A 17,756-nucleotide genomic window follows, 5' to 3' on the forward strand; every position below is an offset into this window, starting at 1 on the left:
TTTTGCATGTGAATACTCAATTTCCCCAACATAATTTGTTGAAGAGACAATTCATTTCTTATTGTGTGACCTTGACATCGTTGTTGAAGATCATTTGATCATGTATTGAGGGTTGATTTCTGGGCTCTCATTTTGTTCTCTTGGTCCATATTTCTGCCTTAATGCCAGTACCACAGTTTTCATTACCGTAGCTTTGGAATATATTTTGAGATCAGAAAATATAAAGCCTCCAGCTTTGCTTTTCTTTCTCAAGAATTTTGTGGATGTTAAAGATCATTTGAGGTTCCTTAGCAGCTTTAGCATTTTTTTTTTCTATATCTGCAACATAATGCCATTGGTATAGCGATAGGTATTGCATTGAGCCTAGAGATTGTATTGGCTGGTATGGGCATTGTAACATGATTAATCCTTCTAATCCATCAACATGGATGCCTTTCCGTTTACTTGTGTCATGTTTAATGTCTCAACAACGCTTTGTAGTTTTTAGTGAACAAGACTTTCGCTTCCTTGGTTTAGATTATTTCTAGTTGTATTATTATTTTTGATGCTATTGTAAATGGGATTGTTTCTTTAATTTCCTATTTTGATTGTTAATTGTTAGTGAATAGAAACACAACTGATTTTTGTATGTTAATTATCTATTCCGCAACTTTCTTAAATTTATTAGTTCCAACATTTTTTGTGGAATCTTTAGGGTTTTCTACATGTTAATATCAGGTCATGTCATCTGCAAACAGATAATTTTATTTCTTCCTTTGAATTTGGATGAATTTTATTTCTTATTCTTGCCTAATTGCTCTGGGTAGGACTTCAGATACTGTGTTAAATAGAAGAGCCGAGAGTGGACATCCTTGCATTGTTCCTGATCTTAGAGGGAAAGATTTCAATTTTCCATCATTCAGTATAAGGTTAGCTGTGAGGTTTTTATATATGGGCTTTATTATGTTAAGGTAATTTCCTTCTATTCCTAGGTTATGAAGTTTATTTTAATTGTGAAAGGGTATTGAATTTTTTCAAATGCCCTTTTCTGCATCAATTGAGGGGATTATATGATCTTTTTTCTTCATTCTGTTAGTGTGATATATTACCTGGATAGATTTTTTTTTTTTATGTTGAATTGTCCTTGCATTTCAGAAATTGATCACACTTGCTTATGGTTTTTATGTATTGTTGAACTCAGTTTTTTAGTATTTCACTGAGGATTTTTTTGTTTTTATTTATTTATTATTGCAGGGTTTTGTGAGGGTACAAACATTATAGTTACATTTTAAGTCTTTGCCTCACCCAAATGAGGATTAAAGGCATGCCCTTCCCTCCCTTTAGTGCTCCCCGTGTCCTTTAGTTGTAGATTTGCCCCCCACCCCCCTAATCCCATGCATCAGATACATTGGTCTGTAGTTGTCTGATTTTGGTGTCAGTGTAATGCTGGCCTTGAGTTTGAAAGTGCTCCCTCTTCAATTATTTTGGAAGAATTTGAAAAGGATTAGTACTAATTATTCTTTAAATTTTTGGTAGCGTTCTCCAGTTGAGCCCTCTGGTCTTATTTTCTGTTTTTTTCCGGAGATATTTGATTTCTGATTCGATCCCCTTACTAGTTATGTATCTGTTTACACTTTCTACTTCTTTTTGATCAGTATTGGCCAATTGTATATTTCAAGAACCTTACCCATTTTTTTGTAGGTTATCCTATTTGTTGACATATAATTGTCCATATTAGGCTCTTATGATACCTTTTAATTTTGTGGCATCAGTTGTAATGTCTACTCTTTTATTTCTAATTTTTATTTGAGTGCTCTCTTTTTTTTCTTAGTCTTCCTAAGGTTTTGTCAATATCATTGTTTTTTAAATAAAATAACTCGGTTTAGATTCTCTATATTGTTTTTCTATTTTCAACCTCGTTTATTTCTGCTCTAATCTTTATTATTTCCTTCCTACTGCTAACTTTGGTTTAGCTTTTTTTTTTCTAGTTCGTGGAGGCTAAAAGTTAGTTTGCAATTTGAGGTCTTTCTTTTGTAATATAGTACTTTAAAATACAGATGCTTACTATTAAAAATTACCCTTTTAGTAATGCTTTTGCTGCATTCCATAAATTTTGGTATGCTATGTTTCATTTTCATTTGTCTCAAGATATTTTTTATTTTTTCCTATTTCTTTTAGTTTTATAGATTTAGGGAGTACGAGTGCAGTTTTGTTACATGGATGTATTGCATAGTGGTGAAGGCTGTGCTTTTAGTATGCCCATCACCCAAATAGTGTACATTGTGCACAATAGGTAATTTTTCATCCCTTACCTTCCTCCCCCATCCCACCTTTTGTGATGACATGCAGTATTTGATTTTCTGATGTTAATTACCTTAGGATAATGGCCTCCAGGTCCAAACATGTTGCTACCAAAAAAACATGAATTTATTTTTATTTATGTCTGAGTAGTATTCCATAGTATATATATATACACCACATTTTCTTCATCCAGTCATCCAGTGATCAACACTTAGGTTGATTACATGACTTAGATACTATGAATTGTGCTGCAATAAACATTTGAATGCAAATGTATTTTTTATATTAATATAATGATATCTTTTCATTTGGATAGATACCCAGTAGTGGGATTGCTGGATCAAATGGTAGTTCTCTCTTTATTTTTTTGATAAATCTCCATACTGTTTTCCATAGAGGTTATATTAATTTATTTTCCCACCAACAGTGTATAAACATTCCCTTTTCTCTGCAGCCTCACCAACATCTATAGTTTTTTTCACTTTTTAGTAATGACCATTCTGACTAGTATAAGATGGTATCTCATTGTGGTTTTAAATTTTATCTGATGTTTAGTGATATTGAGCATTTTTTCATGTTTGTTGGCTGATTGTATATCTTCTTTTAAAAAATGTCTGTTCATGTTCTTTTCCCACCTTTTAACAGGGTACTTGTTTTTTTCCTATTGAATTGTTTGAGTTCCTTATAGATTCTAGATATTAGTCCTTGGTCAGATGCGTAGTTTGTAAATATTTTCACCTATATAGTAGGATTTTTTTTTACTCTGTTGATTATCTCTTTTGCTATGCAGAAGCTTTTTAGTTTAATAGAGTTTTATTTGTTTATTTTTATTTTTGTTGTGTTTGCTTCTGAGGACTTGGTCATAAATTCTGTGCTTATGACAATGAGCAGAATAGTTTTTCCAAGGTTTTCATTAGGACTTTTGTAGTTTCAGGTCTGACATTTAAGTCTTTAATACATCTTCAGTTAATTTTTGTATATTATGAAAGATATGGGTCTAGCTTCATTCTTGTGCATATGGCTGTTCAATTTTCCCAGCACCATTTATTGAAAAGGGTGTCCATTCCTCGGGGTATATTTTTATTTAATTTGTCAAAGATCAATTGGTATAGATATACAGTTTTATTTCTGGGTTCTTTATTTTGTTCCATTGATCTAAGTATCTATTTTTATACGAGTGCTATACTATTTTGGTTAGTATAACATTGCAGTATAATTTGAAGTCAAGTAATGTTATGCCTCCGTTTTTGTTCTTTTGGCAGAGGATTGCTTTGGCTATTCAGGATTTTTGTGATTTCATATGAATTTTAGGATTTGTTTTTTCTACTTCCATGAGAAATGATTGTTGGTAATTTGATAGGAATTATGTTGAATCCATAGATTTCTTTGGGCTGTATGGTCATTTTAATAATATCGATTCTTCCAATCTGTGAACATGGGATGTTTTTCCATTTGTTTGTCATCTACAATTTCTTTCATCAGTGTTTTGTAGTTCTCCTTGCAGAGAAATTTCACCTCCTTGGTTAAATGTATTTTATTTTTTTGCACTTATTATAAATGGAGTTGGTTCTTGATTTGGTTTTCAGATTGATTGTTATTGGTATATAGAAATGTCACTGACTTTTTAATGTTGATTTTGTATCTTGAAACTTCAGTGATGTCATTTATCTTATCTAGGAGTCTTCTGGAGACTTTAGAGTTTTCTAATTATAAGATAATGTCATCAGCCAACAGAGATAATTTGACTTCCTCTTTGTCTTTTTCTTTCTTTCTCTTCCTGGTTGCTATGGCAAGGACTTCCAGTACTATATTAAATAAAGTAGCGAAAGTGGGAATACCTGTCTTATTCCAGTTCTTAGGGGGAATGCTTTCAACTTTTTACCATTCAGTATGTCGCTGGCTATAGGTTTATTGTGTATGGTGTTTATTGTTTTGAGGTATGCTCCTTCAATGCTTAGTTTGTTGAAGGTTTTTATCTTGAAGGGATGCTAAATTTTATTAAATTCTTTTTTCTGCATCTATTGAGATTATATGGTTTTTGATTTTTATTCTCTTTTTGTGGTAAATCACATTTATTGATTTGCTCATGTTGAACTATCCTGGGATCCCTGGAATCAAACCCACTTGATTCTGGTGTATTATCTTTTTGACGTGCTGTTGGATATGCTAGTATTTCGTTGAGTATTTTTGCATTTATCTTCATCAGGGATATTGGTCTGCAGATTTCTTTTTTTTGCTGTTGTTGTGTGCTTGTCTGGGTATTGTGTCCAGATCATACTGACTTCATTGAATGAGTTAGGGAGGATTTCCTCCTAAATTTTTTGGAGAAATTTCAGTAGCATTAGTACCAGTTCTTTGTATATCTGTTAAAATTTGGCTGTGAATCCATCTGGTCCTGCGTTTTTTTTTTTAATAGGAGATTTTTTTTATTACTGATAAAATTGTACCAGTCATTATTGGTCTGTTCAGGATTTCTGTTTCTTCCTGGTTCAAGCTTGGGAGGTTGTATGTTTCCAGGAACTTATTCATTACCTCTAAGTTTTCTTATTTGTGTGTGTATGGAGACGTTCACAGCAGTCTCTGATGATCTTTTGTATTACTGCGGTATCCGTTGTACTGTTACCTTTATCGTTTCTGATTGTGCTTATTTGAATCATCTCTCTTTTTTCCATTAATCTAGCTAGCAATCTATCAATTTTCTAAAGATAACACTTTTTATTTTGTTGATTCTTTGTAATTTTTGGGAGGTTTCAGTTTGATTTAGTTACGCTCTGATCTTTGTTATCTCTTCTCTTCTGCTATCTTTGGGTTTGGGTTGCTCTTGTTTTTCTATCTCTTTGAGGTGTGACAGTAGGTTGTTAATTTGAAATCTTTCTATTTTTTTGATGTAGACATCTATTGCTTTAAACTTCTCTCTAAACATTGCTTTTGCTGTATCCCACAGGTTTTTTTTTTTTTTTGATATGTTGTGTTTCTATTTATATGTGTTTCAAAATTATTTTAAATTTCTGCCTCAATTTTCTCATTTACCCAAAATCACTTAGGAACAAATGTTGAATTTTCATGCATTTGTATAATTTTTAGGCTTCTTCTTGGAAGAAGTCCCAATTTTCTTTGTTGATTTTCTGTCTCAGTTGGGACTTAAACTGGACTGTAGGCCAAATGGACCTAGTAGACATTTACAGAACATTCTACCCAGCAATCCCAGAATATACATTATTCTCATCTGTACATATAACATTCTCCAAAATGGACCATATGCTTGGCCACAAAACAGGTTGCAATAAATTTTAAAAAAATGAAATCATATCAAGTATCTTCTCATACTGCAATGGAATAAAACTAGAAGTTAGTTGTGGTCTAGTGTATTGTTAAAGCTTTCAACTATTTTGTAATTCCTTCAGTGACTTTTTCATTTCCAGAAATTCCGTTCTTTTTAAAATTATCTTTCTTTTTAGTACATTTTTCATTTATATCCTGAATTGTTTTTCTGATTTCTTTCTGTTGATTTTCAACTTTCTCCTGACCCTTATTTAGCTTTCTTACAATCTATAGGTTGAATTATTTGTCAGTTCAGAATGTTCATTTTGGTGAGGACCCATTGCTAGAGATAGTGTGATCCTTTAGGGTTGTAAAAACACTGATTTTTTCATACTGCCAGAGTTATTATGCTGATCCCTTGTCATCTGGAGAATCTGTTACTTCTTGTTTTTTTTAATTTACTTGGATAGAGATTTATTTTTTAATTTTTATTTTTATCCATTGAGATTGTTACTATAGTGTATGTTGTTTGGTCATTTGGCTTCAATTTTGGGTGTTTTCAGGATGCCAAGGCTCTGTGTGCATTCCTTGTTTATTGATAGCCTTTATTTGGTGGCTTTTGCAAATGCTGATTGCAATAGTGATATACTGGCTTGAGTAGACTCACTACCTTTTGTGGGACTGGGGTCGCAGAAGTTTCAGGAAGCTTATCTTGTTCACTAGCACTTTTGTCAGCAAAGTTTGTATTGTGTCGTTGCATAGTTCAACCTCCAGGCCAGTACCTGGCACTTAGGGGTAAGAGTCAGCTGTGGCAGAAGCCGATGGGTATGTGCTTGATCTTTGTTTACCAGGAGGTGCCTTCAGTTGTTTTGGGAGATGGGTTGGTCTCTGGAATGCCCAATGCCCTATGTTCCCTGCTCAGCCCTGGTGTGAGTGTGGACAAAGCTGGGTGGTCCTAAACCACAAAGCTCACACTCAGATACCCTGATGATGAGCAGAAGCACCATCCCTGACAGGGGTGGCAGAGTGAGCTTGTTGTGAAATGTGCTAAGATCTCTACTGGGGGGAATGAGACTGTACTACCTCCATGTCAAGGGTACAGAAATACAATCCCCATCCGTATGATACCCCTCTCCTGGGGCTCATGACTTTCAGCTCTGGTAGACACTGTCATTTACCTCCAGGCTGTGATGTAGCTGAGGGCTTAGGAAAACTCCTATCCTGTCGCTCTCCACTGAAATCGTTCTGAGGCAAAACTCATTCCCTCAGGCCAAAACAGACAGGCTTTGTGGCTCACCTGTATTCTGCTACCCCTCCATGTAGGGAATGGGGTGAGACTGACATTCATGCAAGCCTGGGAGTGGTGGGCACATGCTCAGTGGGATTCAGCTGCCTCTAATAACCCAGGAATGGCTGTCCCCTCATGCAGCCCCCCATGGGAACAGCCATAGCTGCATCCGCAGCAGTGAATCGGGGCCAAGGAGGAGTCCCCCCTACATATCCATTTGCAGGCACTGCTTGCATCTCCACTGGAAGGGGGTATAGTCACCTTCATCTCACAAGTGGGGAGCTCTTGAGCAAAGGAGTGAATGGGCTCTGGTTTCCTTTGTTCCATGGGGGACTTTGGCACTGTACTCGCAGTGAGTACTTAACTTCTATTATTGTGTCATTTATCTCTTCCTTTAATTTTGTCAACATTTGATTCATATATTTGGGTGATCTGCTGTTAGATAGATATATATTTATAACTGTTACATCTTCTTGGTGCATTGACCCTTTTACCTTTATATAATGTCCTTGTTTGTCTCTTGTGACAGCTTTTGACTTAAAGTCTGTGTTGTCTGGAATAAGCATGACCACCCTACTCTCTTTTGGTTGCCATTCGCATGAATTATCTTTCTCTATCATTTCAGTTTCAGCCGATGTTTGTCTTTAAATCTAAAGTGAGTCTCTGGTAGACATCATATACAAGGCATACCTTGGATATATTGCAGGTTCAATTCTAGAATACTACAATAAAGTGAATATCACAATAAAGCAAGTCACACAAATGTTTTGCTTTCTCAACACATGTAAGTTATGTTTACACTATACAGTCTGTTAAATGTTCAATAGTATTATGTCTGTAAAAATGTGCATACCTTAATTTTAAAATACTTTATTGCTAGAAAATGCTAATGATCATCTGAGACTTCAGCAAGTCATAATTTATCTGCTGAAGGAAACTTTTGCCTTGATGTTGGTGGCTGCTTACTCATCAGTGTTGTGCTGAAGATTGAGGTGGCTGGGACAACTTTTTAAAATAAGACAACAATGAAATTTGCCACATCTGTTGACTCATCCTTTCATGAAAGATTTCTCTAAAACATGTGAAGCTCTTTGGTAGTATTTTACACACAATAGAACTTCTTTCAAAATTGGAGATAATCTTCTCAAACCCTGCCACTTCTGTATAAACTAATTTTATGTCATATTCTGAATCCTTTGTTGTCATTTCAAGGATGTTCACAGCATCTTTGCCAGAAGTATGTTCCATCTTAAGAAACTGCTTTCTTTGTTCCTTCATGAAAAGCAGCTCTATTCATATTTTAGTGTTTTTCAATGTGAAATTTTGTATATTTTTTATTAAATTTATTTCCATGTAATTTATGTTTTTTAGTGTATTATAAAGGCCAGAACATAAACATACATTTTATTTTTATATATTGACATGCTGCAAATGTAGCTTAATTTTCTTATTAATGCTAAGAGGACTTTTGTACATTCTTTAAGTTTTCTACATATACAGTGATGTTATCTGAAAATAATGAATTTTGCTTCTTCCTTTCCAATCTTCATTTCTTTAATTCCTTTTATTTGTCTGTTGAAATAGTTAGGACCTCCACTTTATATTGAATAAAGTGTTTAGAGTAGGTATCCTTTTCTTGCTACTGATACTAAGGGGAAGGGGGAAGCACAGTCTTTTATTAATACTATTAATGTAGGTGTTCACAGATGCCCTTTATCAGGTAGAGGAAGTACACTATTCCTACTCTACTCGTAGAATACTAAATTATTTTTTTGCTTTTTGCTTTTTAGCATAAGTTGATGTAGAATTCTCTTAATTTTTTGATATCTACATTTAAATATTAAGTATATTTTTTCTTTCTTTTGACTTTGATATGGTGAATTTTTAAAAATTGATTTTGAATGTCAAAACAAACTTCTATTCCTGGGATAAACACCACTGGGTTATAAAGTGATGTTTTTTTATACATTGCTAGATTCAATTTGCTAAGGTATTATTAAGACTTTTTTTCCCTTATCTATATTCATGAGGGGCATCATTTGTACTTTTCTCATAGTGTTTAGTAGGGTATAGTAACAGGTTTTTCATGTCTTCATAGAAGTTGTGAAGTGGTAAATCCTTTTCTATTTCCAGAAAGAATCTATCTAACAGAGATAATGTTTCTTTTGTAAATAATTTAATAAATTTCCAGAGAAGCAATTTGAACCCAGAATTATAATTTTTCTTTTATATAAATTTAATCTCTTAAATGAATATAGGATTATTTTGATAGTCTTTCTTCTTTTGTATGTTTGGTTACATTTTTTAAGATATTTGTCTATTTCAACTAAGTTTTCACTTTCTTTGTATGAAGTTGTTTACTATATGCTTTCATTATTTTTTTCAGTACCTGCTAGCTTTCAGTAATGACCACTCCTTCATTCCTGACATTAGTATTTTCTTTATCTTTTTTTCTAGATTATTTTTGTTATGGGTTTATCTATTTTATTAATCTTTCCAGACATCTCATGTTTGTCTTGGTTAATTTTCCTATTATTTTCTGTTTCCTATTTCATTTATTTTCTGTCTTCTATTTAGTTTGGTTTAATTTGCTCTTCCATTCCTACCTACCTTCTTAAGATGCATGCATATGTCATTGAGTTGACTCCTACCTTCCTTTTGTGTTTACATGTAAGTGTTTAAATTTCACTCAAATGACTGATTATGATTCATTCACAGAAATTGACATGTGTTTTCATTTTATTCAGTTCAAAATGGGCATGTTTTAACATAATATGTATATATTAAACATATTATTTCAGAAAAGAGAAGTACTTTTTACAAGGTTATACATTTTCCTTAATAATGCAGATAAAGTTTACAAGAAAAAGTAGCTAAAACAAAGTGTAAAGTCTTTAAGCTTTGAAGAGTAGAAAAACTATGTTCAGGCTAACATAGCAAGAAAGCCTATGATCCCTTTCTTAGTACCAGGGAAACTATAGAATTTTAGAATAATAAAAGAGAAGAAAAAATTATTTGTTTTTTGAGCACATGGGTTATTATGTTAGTAGTTGTTTCCTATGACATATGATGCTTGAATTTAAGTATAATTTTTCAAATAATATTTGGAAGTCAATTACAGGTCATATTAATCAATATTAGCAAGTACAAAAAATTTCTTTAGAAAAAGCAAGTAATCGGAAGTCAAAAAATATTCATTCTAATTCTGACTCTAATATTTCCTAAATTGTGAAATCTTGGAAAATTACAAATCTTTAAGGTACATATTACTCATCTTTAAAAATAGATATTAATAGGTTTCTTCTGAGGATCTAATATGAAATTTTATCTTTGCAACTTCACAAAATTAGATAGCTTCATGAGTTCTTGAACACATGCCAAGAGCATTTATAAAGACAGAGCACATGCACATGATTTGCATCATGGAAAATTATGCTTTTTAAAGAAGATTTGCCAGTAGGTTAAAACATGACATTAAATGGAGCCTTGCAGACAAAAAAAATCTTGCACTATTATAAGTATGGTTTATAAGTATAGGCCACTTTGGATAATGAAAAAAATATTACTTTTTATAAGGTTGTACATTTCCCTTAATAATGCCTTAGTGTTTCTGAAATCAAAGATAAATATCTGTGAGTCTCTTTTAGTGCCCCAATACCTGTAGTCACCTGGCTTACTTACAACACTCTGGCACTGATAGAGTAAAATAAAATTTTACTTTAGTACCTGATTTACTTGATATTATTGAGTGAACTTGAAAGTAATGTGCATGTATTGGTCTGCAGTGGCATGGCATTTCTAATCAGGACAACGTCACGACTTTGTCTCCTGCAGGTGCTCCGAGTGACCAGAGCAGCGGCACTTCCTCTCCTCTCTGTGACAGTGGCTTGCATCTCAACTACCACCCCAACAATACAGTAAGATGACCCAGGAGTAGCTCAGATTAATAAGGAGATAACACAGAAAACTCAAGATGAATATACGTAACATAAATGTACACATATAACTAAATATAAATATGTTTATAGTTTGAAAAGCTTTGAATCTGATTTATCTTATAGATATGAAATCCTTGGTTGCTTCATAATTTAATTATTATGACGGGCCAGAAAGGAAAAATAAGTAGGTCAGTTATTTTTTATGCCACGTTTTTCCTCTCAGGTCTGTGTGCAGTAAGCCCTTTGTAGACTGTGGATACTGATGACGGGGGAGTCGTGCGTAGTGTCATACGGTCATTTTAGAACGTTGCATATAATATGTGATTTCATGCTCTAAAGTCTTTGACATTATTTTTATCATTTTTCTTTTGAAATTACTTAGCTAAAAGTAGCTATTTAAATTTCTTATTTTTGAGGATTTCTTAATCTTTATGCATACCACGGAAGTACTGCAAAGTGAGAAATCTAATCTATACATTTTGTTCAAATGTAATGAATTTTAAACTATACATGTATTTAATAAAAGATAAAATTAACTCAAGATGAATATACATAACATATATGTACACATATAACTAAATATAAACATGTTTATAATAGTTTGCAAAAACTTTGAATCTGATTTGTCTTATAGATATGAAATCCTTGGTTGTTTCATAATTTAATTATTATGATGGGCCAGAAAGGAAAAATAAGTAGGTCAGGTGTTTGTTTTATAGACATTTAATACCATTTTAATTTTTATTTTCTACTTTGACTTTTGAGTAAATAGGTTTCATACTATTATAAACATTTTTTAAATTTCTTATATTTCACCCTTCAAAACGTTGACATGTTCTAATGACAACACAATTCTCTTTAGTTATATGTAGATTTAACATGACCTTGAGCAGAATTTTATTTTTCTATACTGCCCATTAGGATATAGAAGGCATATAGCTTTTTCTTCTGACTTGTGTGATTCATCTTGTATTTGAAATTCCTCTCCAAATTATGGCATTTTACTTCAAAGTACTCCTTTGGAATATCTTCAGGCCTGAATGGCCTTCATTGTACCCAGTGGCCCCGGTATTATCCTTTAGCTGAGTACCTTAAGTCTCCAAGTTTTCTACTTTGTTTTTCCTCATGAAGAGGAACACTTGGCAAGACCAAAGTTATCGGCACAATTGTAAGGATATTTTCTAAAACCAACTGCATCTGGATATGTTTCATCTTGCTGCCTTCTTAATTTTTCTTGCCAGAGAAATAATTAGTTGCACATTTAAAACACTGATCTTCAGAAGATGACAAGATCCGACTGACTTAAACATTCATTTCCTACTAAGAAAATGAATGTATACACACACACACACACTCCCATCAGCTTCCTTCTCAATTCTATAGACTTCTTACAGTCTCCAACCACACTTTTTACCTCTTACTTTTGGAATTGCTTTGCCCACCTTCTTGCCTTCCAATCCAGATGATACTTCGATGCTCTTCCGTTCCCTTCACCACACTGGTGCACCTGTCCCCAGCTGCTGTGAGTGTTGGCTGCCCCCATTCACAGCTGACCACGCTCGGAAGGATCCCTTTGCCTGACGGGGATCCGAAACTCTACGTGCGCCTTAGTGACGGGGAGCAAAGGCAGGCCCCTCCAGGGCTGCGCAGATGAGATGGAGGCCTCCCTCGAAGAACCCCCACCTTTAGCCAGGACATGGCCACCACATTGCCTGCTTCCCTCAGTTCCCACAGGTCTCTTCTGGGAATTTCCCCTGTGCATGTCACTCACACAAGGAGCTCCATCCCAGCTCTGCGCCTAAGGCAGGAACAAAAGCTACCATGCTTCAGAGTGGGAGACAGCTGTTTGGTAATGTTTTTGTTGTACTCTATAAACATGAGGAGTCGGGTGGAAGGTCTAAGGGTAGAAATCATTCTGGTTTGTTTTTAACTCGTTCCTGACATATAGAAAAATGTCTATGGACTAATTTCTTCCTGCAGAAAGCTATAATTAGAGCAAGAAAATCACTCAGTAATTCTACAACATGACTGCTCCGAATAAATCCTGTTGCAAAAAACCAATTGTCAGATTTTTTTTGTACTGGAGCTAGTCTTTTCATTTTCAAGAGGCACATTTTATTCTCATTTTTAGCATTAGAATTGAACATTCTTTTGATGTAGAAGATATTTCAGTGTAAGGAAATTAAAAGTGTTTACCATATTTTAGGGAATATGAATCAAAACATATGCCCTCATAATATTCTGAAATAAAAAATATATAAATTCAGATAAAGTATATTCAAAATAAATTTAAAAATTCAATGCATAGGGATTAAATGAATTTTTGTTGAGAATCTACTCTGTGGAAACACTCTTCTAGGTACTTTGGGGAGGAGTTAATTATGGTCCCTGACCCAACAAGTTTAAAAATCCAGCTCTACCGGCAGATGCATACAATCAACTACAATGTAAAGGACAATGGATTGCAGCATTGTAGTAACAGACAAGAGCTATGGAGACTGAAAATCTGACTTAACTGAATTCAGCAAAATTTGAGAGACTACCAACAGAATGGATGCTCTTTTACCCACACAGGAGCATTGATCTTCAATTGCAACCACATCATACAGACTTGTACAGCCAGTGTTTTCCCATGTTTTCTCTTCTGTATCTTGACTAAGCTTTGACGTAGGAGTAGAGAGTGGAGAACATTTGTACTCAGAGGTTTACAAAATTAGGAAAAGTCAAAGACAAGTTTTCTTCTGACCCATCATGAAATAACAATGGACAGTGGGCACTTGGAAGGAAGAATGTATTGTTAAGTAAATTTTCTACAGAATCTTTGCATATTATAGACCACTCAGTCTCTTTAAGAGAAACATTCGATTCTCTGATATATACAAATCCTCAGTTTTATTCTGGGCTTAGGAAATCCTTTTTATTTTCTTTGCCTGGCTCTGAAGCAAATTTTGAGTAAGTAGATACTATTCTAGTTTTCTGAAATATCCTTACCATGTTTTATGGCAGTGTTATACATATAAGAAAAAATAAAGGCTTATAATATATTAATACCACTTCACCATCCTAAATAAAAATATAATCTAGTTCTTCTAAAGACATGAGGTCACCAATTTTAGAGTATGTAAGAATTACCTGTTTTGCCAACCAAGACATGGACTGAGTCCCAGCCCAGACTCACTGAATTTCTCTCCAGAGATGGAGTAAAGAAATGTGTTTTGTGCTCACCAGAAGACTCTGATTCAAGTGATCAGCTAACCAGACTCTGAGAAACGTTTTCTTAACTGTACACCTTTAACAAATACTTTCCATGCCAAGTCCTTAACAAAAGGTGATCAGCATATTGCCCTGCAGGCAATTCCATTTTGGTAAGATAATTGTTCTTGAGGTCCTTGTTTGTCGCCTGTTAAGTTTTGGGAAAAGAGTCTATTTTAAAGAAAGAGTTCGTAGATACTGCTTTTTCCATTCACATTATTAATGTTTTAGGAAGCAACATTGTTGACATTATAGAAAGCTTTTTGAAAAATAGTCATGATTGTCTAAAAATGATTTTGCATTTTGCTTTTAGATTACCTTTATACAATTCAAAATAGTTCTGACTAGTATTCCAATAAAAAGATTAAAAAGCAAATTTATATTTACAGAATTACATAAGGATGAAAGTTCCTTAAAGAATTGTAGGTATTCCACTATAAATAACAGGTCTATTATATTAAATACATCAACCCTGATAAGTCAAATAACTGAAGTGGGACTTATTTCATATTTCTTATAAGGAAGAAACATAAAAGAAAGTGATATATTTAAAACTTTGCTACAGAAAGGCATCAAGTCAAAATGTTACAACAAAGACATGTCCAAGGCTGCATATATTTTCATACCTACCAGTCTATGAAGTCTGTCATATGATTTGTAAAAGTCATACTCACCTACTAGTGATTGTCATCGTCCTCAGTATTTCATTGCCTATGCCTTTTATTATCTTTGACACTTTCTATCCCATTCGTTCATGGAACATAAAATATGAGAGGAGTTATTTATTATGTTTTATGAAAGATGAGGAACCATATTTAAATAATATGCCTAAAATTATACAATAGAAGTGTGAAATAATCAAGTAAAAAACCTGAATTATTCTTTTCATTGTTTCCCTCTGAATACGGGAGTTAAATGTTGTGCTGAGATGGATTTTTGGCTCTGGAGTCAGAGAGGTGTCCGTCTGAGTGAATCCTGGGGTGTCATTTGCTGGCTGAATACCGTGGGTGCATTGTTTACTGTAGAACTTCTCAGCACTGCACGTGTGCGCCAGGGTCCTGGGAGTGGGTTTCAGCCACATGCCAATATGGGCCTTATCATAGGGTAGCTTTTTTGGGATCTGGGCCAATTCCAATCCCTGTAGTCAGCTCTGGCCTAGCTGCAGAAATCTGGTGTGTTTACCTGAGTCTACCTCATGTGCCCTCATGAAGAAAAGGTGGGATAGCAATAATAAAATGCTAAAAAGAGCCTCAGTTTTTCCTCTGTGAGATGAACATAGCAATAGCTTTGTCTTTCACAGATGTTGCAAGGGTTTTAGGTAAAGTGTGCAAACAGTGAGTATAGGTAAGTATTACCAATATTACCAGTAGCAGTCACAGTAGATAATACTATTGCTCATACAAGTAAGAATGTCCTTCCTAGAAGTCTCATGATTAGAAATAATTTTCTCTGTTATCCAAGCTTATTATTATTTTTGAGAATATGTTATTTTCCATTTTTTGCTTACAGCTGCAAAGCTATGTTTCTAATCAGCCTGCTGTTATAAGCAATGTAAAATTTCCACTAGCTTTTTAGAAATATTGAAAATAGCATGAAGATAGTTCACTGGGCTGTAGTCCAAGCATTTCCTCCTTCATTTATCTCTATAATCTTGCCTGTTGTTACTATTATTGTCTCCGCTTTGAAGACTGGCATTGTAAGACAGACCTTAAGTAACTTGCCCCTAGGTAAATGGGTAGTCAGGTGGGAAATGGGGATTCAGACTTAAGTGGTCTGATTCTGATTTGCAACCTGACCCCTCACCACCCTGCTGTATCGCTGCCCAACTGACCCCTGTAACATCTGGTGGAAGAACCTGACCCCAGGCCAGACCTCACACTGACTACCTACAATATCTGACATGAGGCCAGGAGAAATACTAACATGAAACCTGGGTTTGTGCCTTTATAGTCATTGGATAAGCATTCAAAGCAACTGTCTGAAATCAAAGGACAGGTGACTTAGAGGCTGAGGTACCTATTAGGTCATCTACAGGGGGCTTCTCACTAAGCAATGTCAGCCAGTCCACCCTTCTAGGTGTTATAAACTGCTCCACAAACTTAGAACATTTTTGTTTGCACAGTCTGTGACAACTAACATAATAAATAATGCCAAGGGATGTGGAACTTTTAGTATTTTTTTCCTAAGCATTTAAAAAAATAATATTTGAAGTAATGCTTAATAATATTTAGATAACAGTTTTAACATCTAGATGAAAATAGAATCTCCTTCTAACATCATCACTCTAATTAGTGAATAAAGAGGAAACAATGGCAAGAGTTCCCTGGTCACATTGAGCCTTGAGCCACTTACAGCCAATGCCAACTTAAACATTAACATTATTCTATGTTCTAGTGCTACGGAGAAATTGCAACAGTGAAGCTAAAATAATGAAAGTCAATATTAAGTGAAAAAGCCCAAATTGAATTCAAATCTAAGTCTCTTATAAAAATAAGAAAAAAATTCTAAAAAAACTTAAAATATGTGTCATTTTAAACCAGCATTAGTTGGCTCAACATGACATTAAAGTAATACAAGAAAGTATAAACTTTTTATACACATGAAGGTCAAACAATGAGCAAAGTCCTTTAACAGGCATGTTCATTCTATTCAAAAATATTTTCAAGTAACTGATAAATTATAAACACTTAAATGGTGCTTCACACTAAAATAATTGGCTAAATGCATGAACTAGAGCTTGTTTTTATTTTTGTCACTTACTGTTTCATTATAGTCACAGTTTTGTCCCGTTTTCCCATGCTTGAATGAATTCTTTGAATGAATCCAAAGTTCTGTCACACTTTGATCCTTTTCTTCCTTCTCCCCTCGCCATTTTTAAAATATGTTATCACTAGCATTCTTTATCTCAGTGATTACTTTCTCACTTCTTATAGAATCCCATTAATAAAGGAGTTAACAAGTACAATTTTATTGTCAATAGTATGGATTTCTTCTCTTGGTATTCTATAAAAGTCTTTTTGATCATTTAGGAAAACCAAATCTCTTTCAGATGAACAGCATCTGTGACATAGAAATTCAAAACATAGAAGAAAATAAAAAGAAAGAATTCTGAATGTTTGAACTCTTTTCAGGACACATTATCATGTTCCTCGTGGCCAACATCTCCAGGCTTGAGGTGGGAAAAGCGGTGGTGCGATCTCAGACTCATCCCTCTGCTTCATTCTCGCTTCTCTCAGTATGTGCCCGGGACGGATCTGAGCCGGTGAGTCCATGTTCCCAAGCTCTGACTTTGTGTTGATTGCAAAAGAGACCTTTTACCATAGTCCAGTATGTCTTCTGGTTGTAGCCCAGTCCAGTTCAGTGTGAACAGTTCCTCATCACAAGCATCCTCCTGTAGCCCTTCTGTAACCACACTGGCACTCCCCTGCCCAGCTCCCCCACCCCCTCCCTGACCTCTACAACTACCAATCCATTCTTCATGTATATTGTTTTGTCATTTCAAGAACAGTGAATGGAGTCCTATACTCTGTAACCTTATAGAATTCAATTTTTTGTTGATGCATAATAGATGTACATAGTTTTAGGGTACATGTAATAACGTAATACATCCATATAATTTGTAAAGATCAAATCAATATACCTGGGATATCCATCACCTAAAATATGTTGGTTTTTTTTGTGTGTGTGTGCTAGAACCATTAGAATTCTTCTTTTCTAGCTATTTAGAAATATATAAT

At 34.3% G+C, this 17,756-nt stretch overlaps 1 protein-coding gene across 2 annotated transcripts in view; it reads left to right on the forward strand.

The window, feature by feature from the left end:
• The window catches only part of SNTG1 (syntrophin, gamma 1), a 362,225-nt gene that overhangs the window by 115,073 nt on the left and 229,396 nt on the right, over positions 1-17,756 (forward strand). For both annotated transcript variants that reach the window (XM_012661402.1, XM_012661403.1), the window contains exons 8-9: positions 10,664-10,746; positions 17,151-17,281. In XM_012661402.1, coding sequence (XP_012516856.1) covers positions 10,664-10,746; positions 17,151-17,281 — 214 coding nt within the window. The remainder of the gene's footprint in view (positions 1-10,663; positions 10,747-17,150; positions 17,282-17,756) is intronic.

This window comes from Propithecus coquereli, unplaced genomic scaffold (assembly GCF_000956105.1).
Source record: "Propithecus coquereli isolate 6110/MARCELLA unplaced genomic scaffold, Pcoq_1.0 Scaffold71, whole genome shotgun sequence".
In the NCBI taxonomy this organism is placed as follows: domain Eukaryota; kingdom Metazoa; phylum Chordata; class Mammalia; order Primates; family Indriidae; genus Propithecus; species Propithecus coquereli.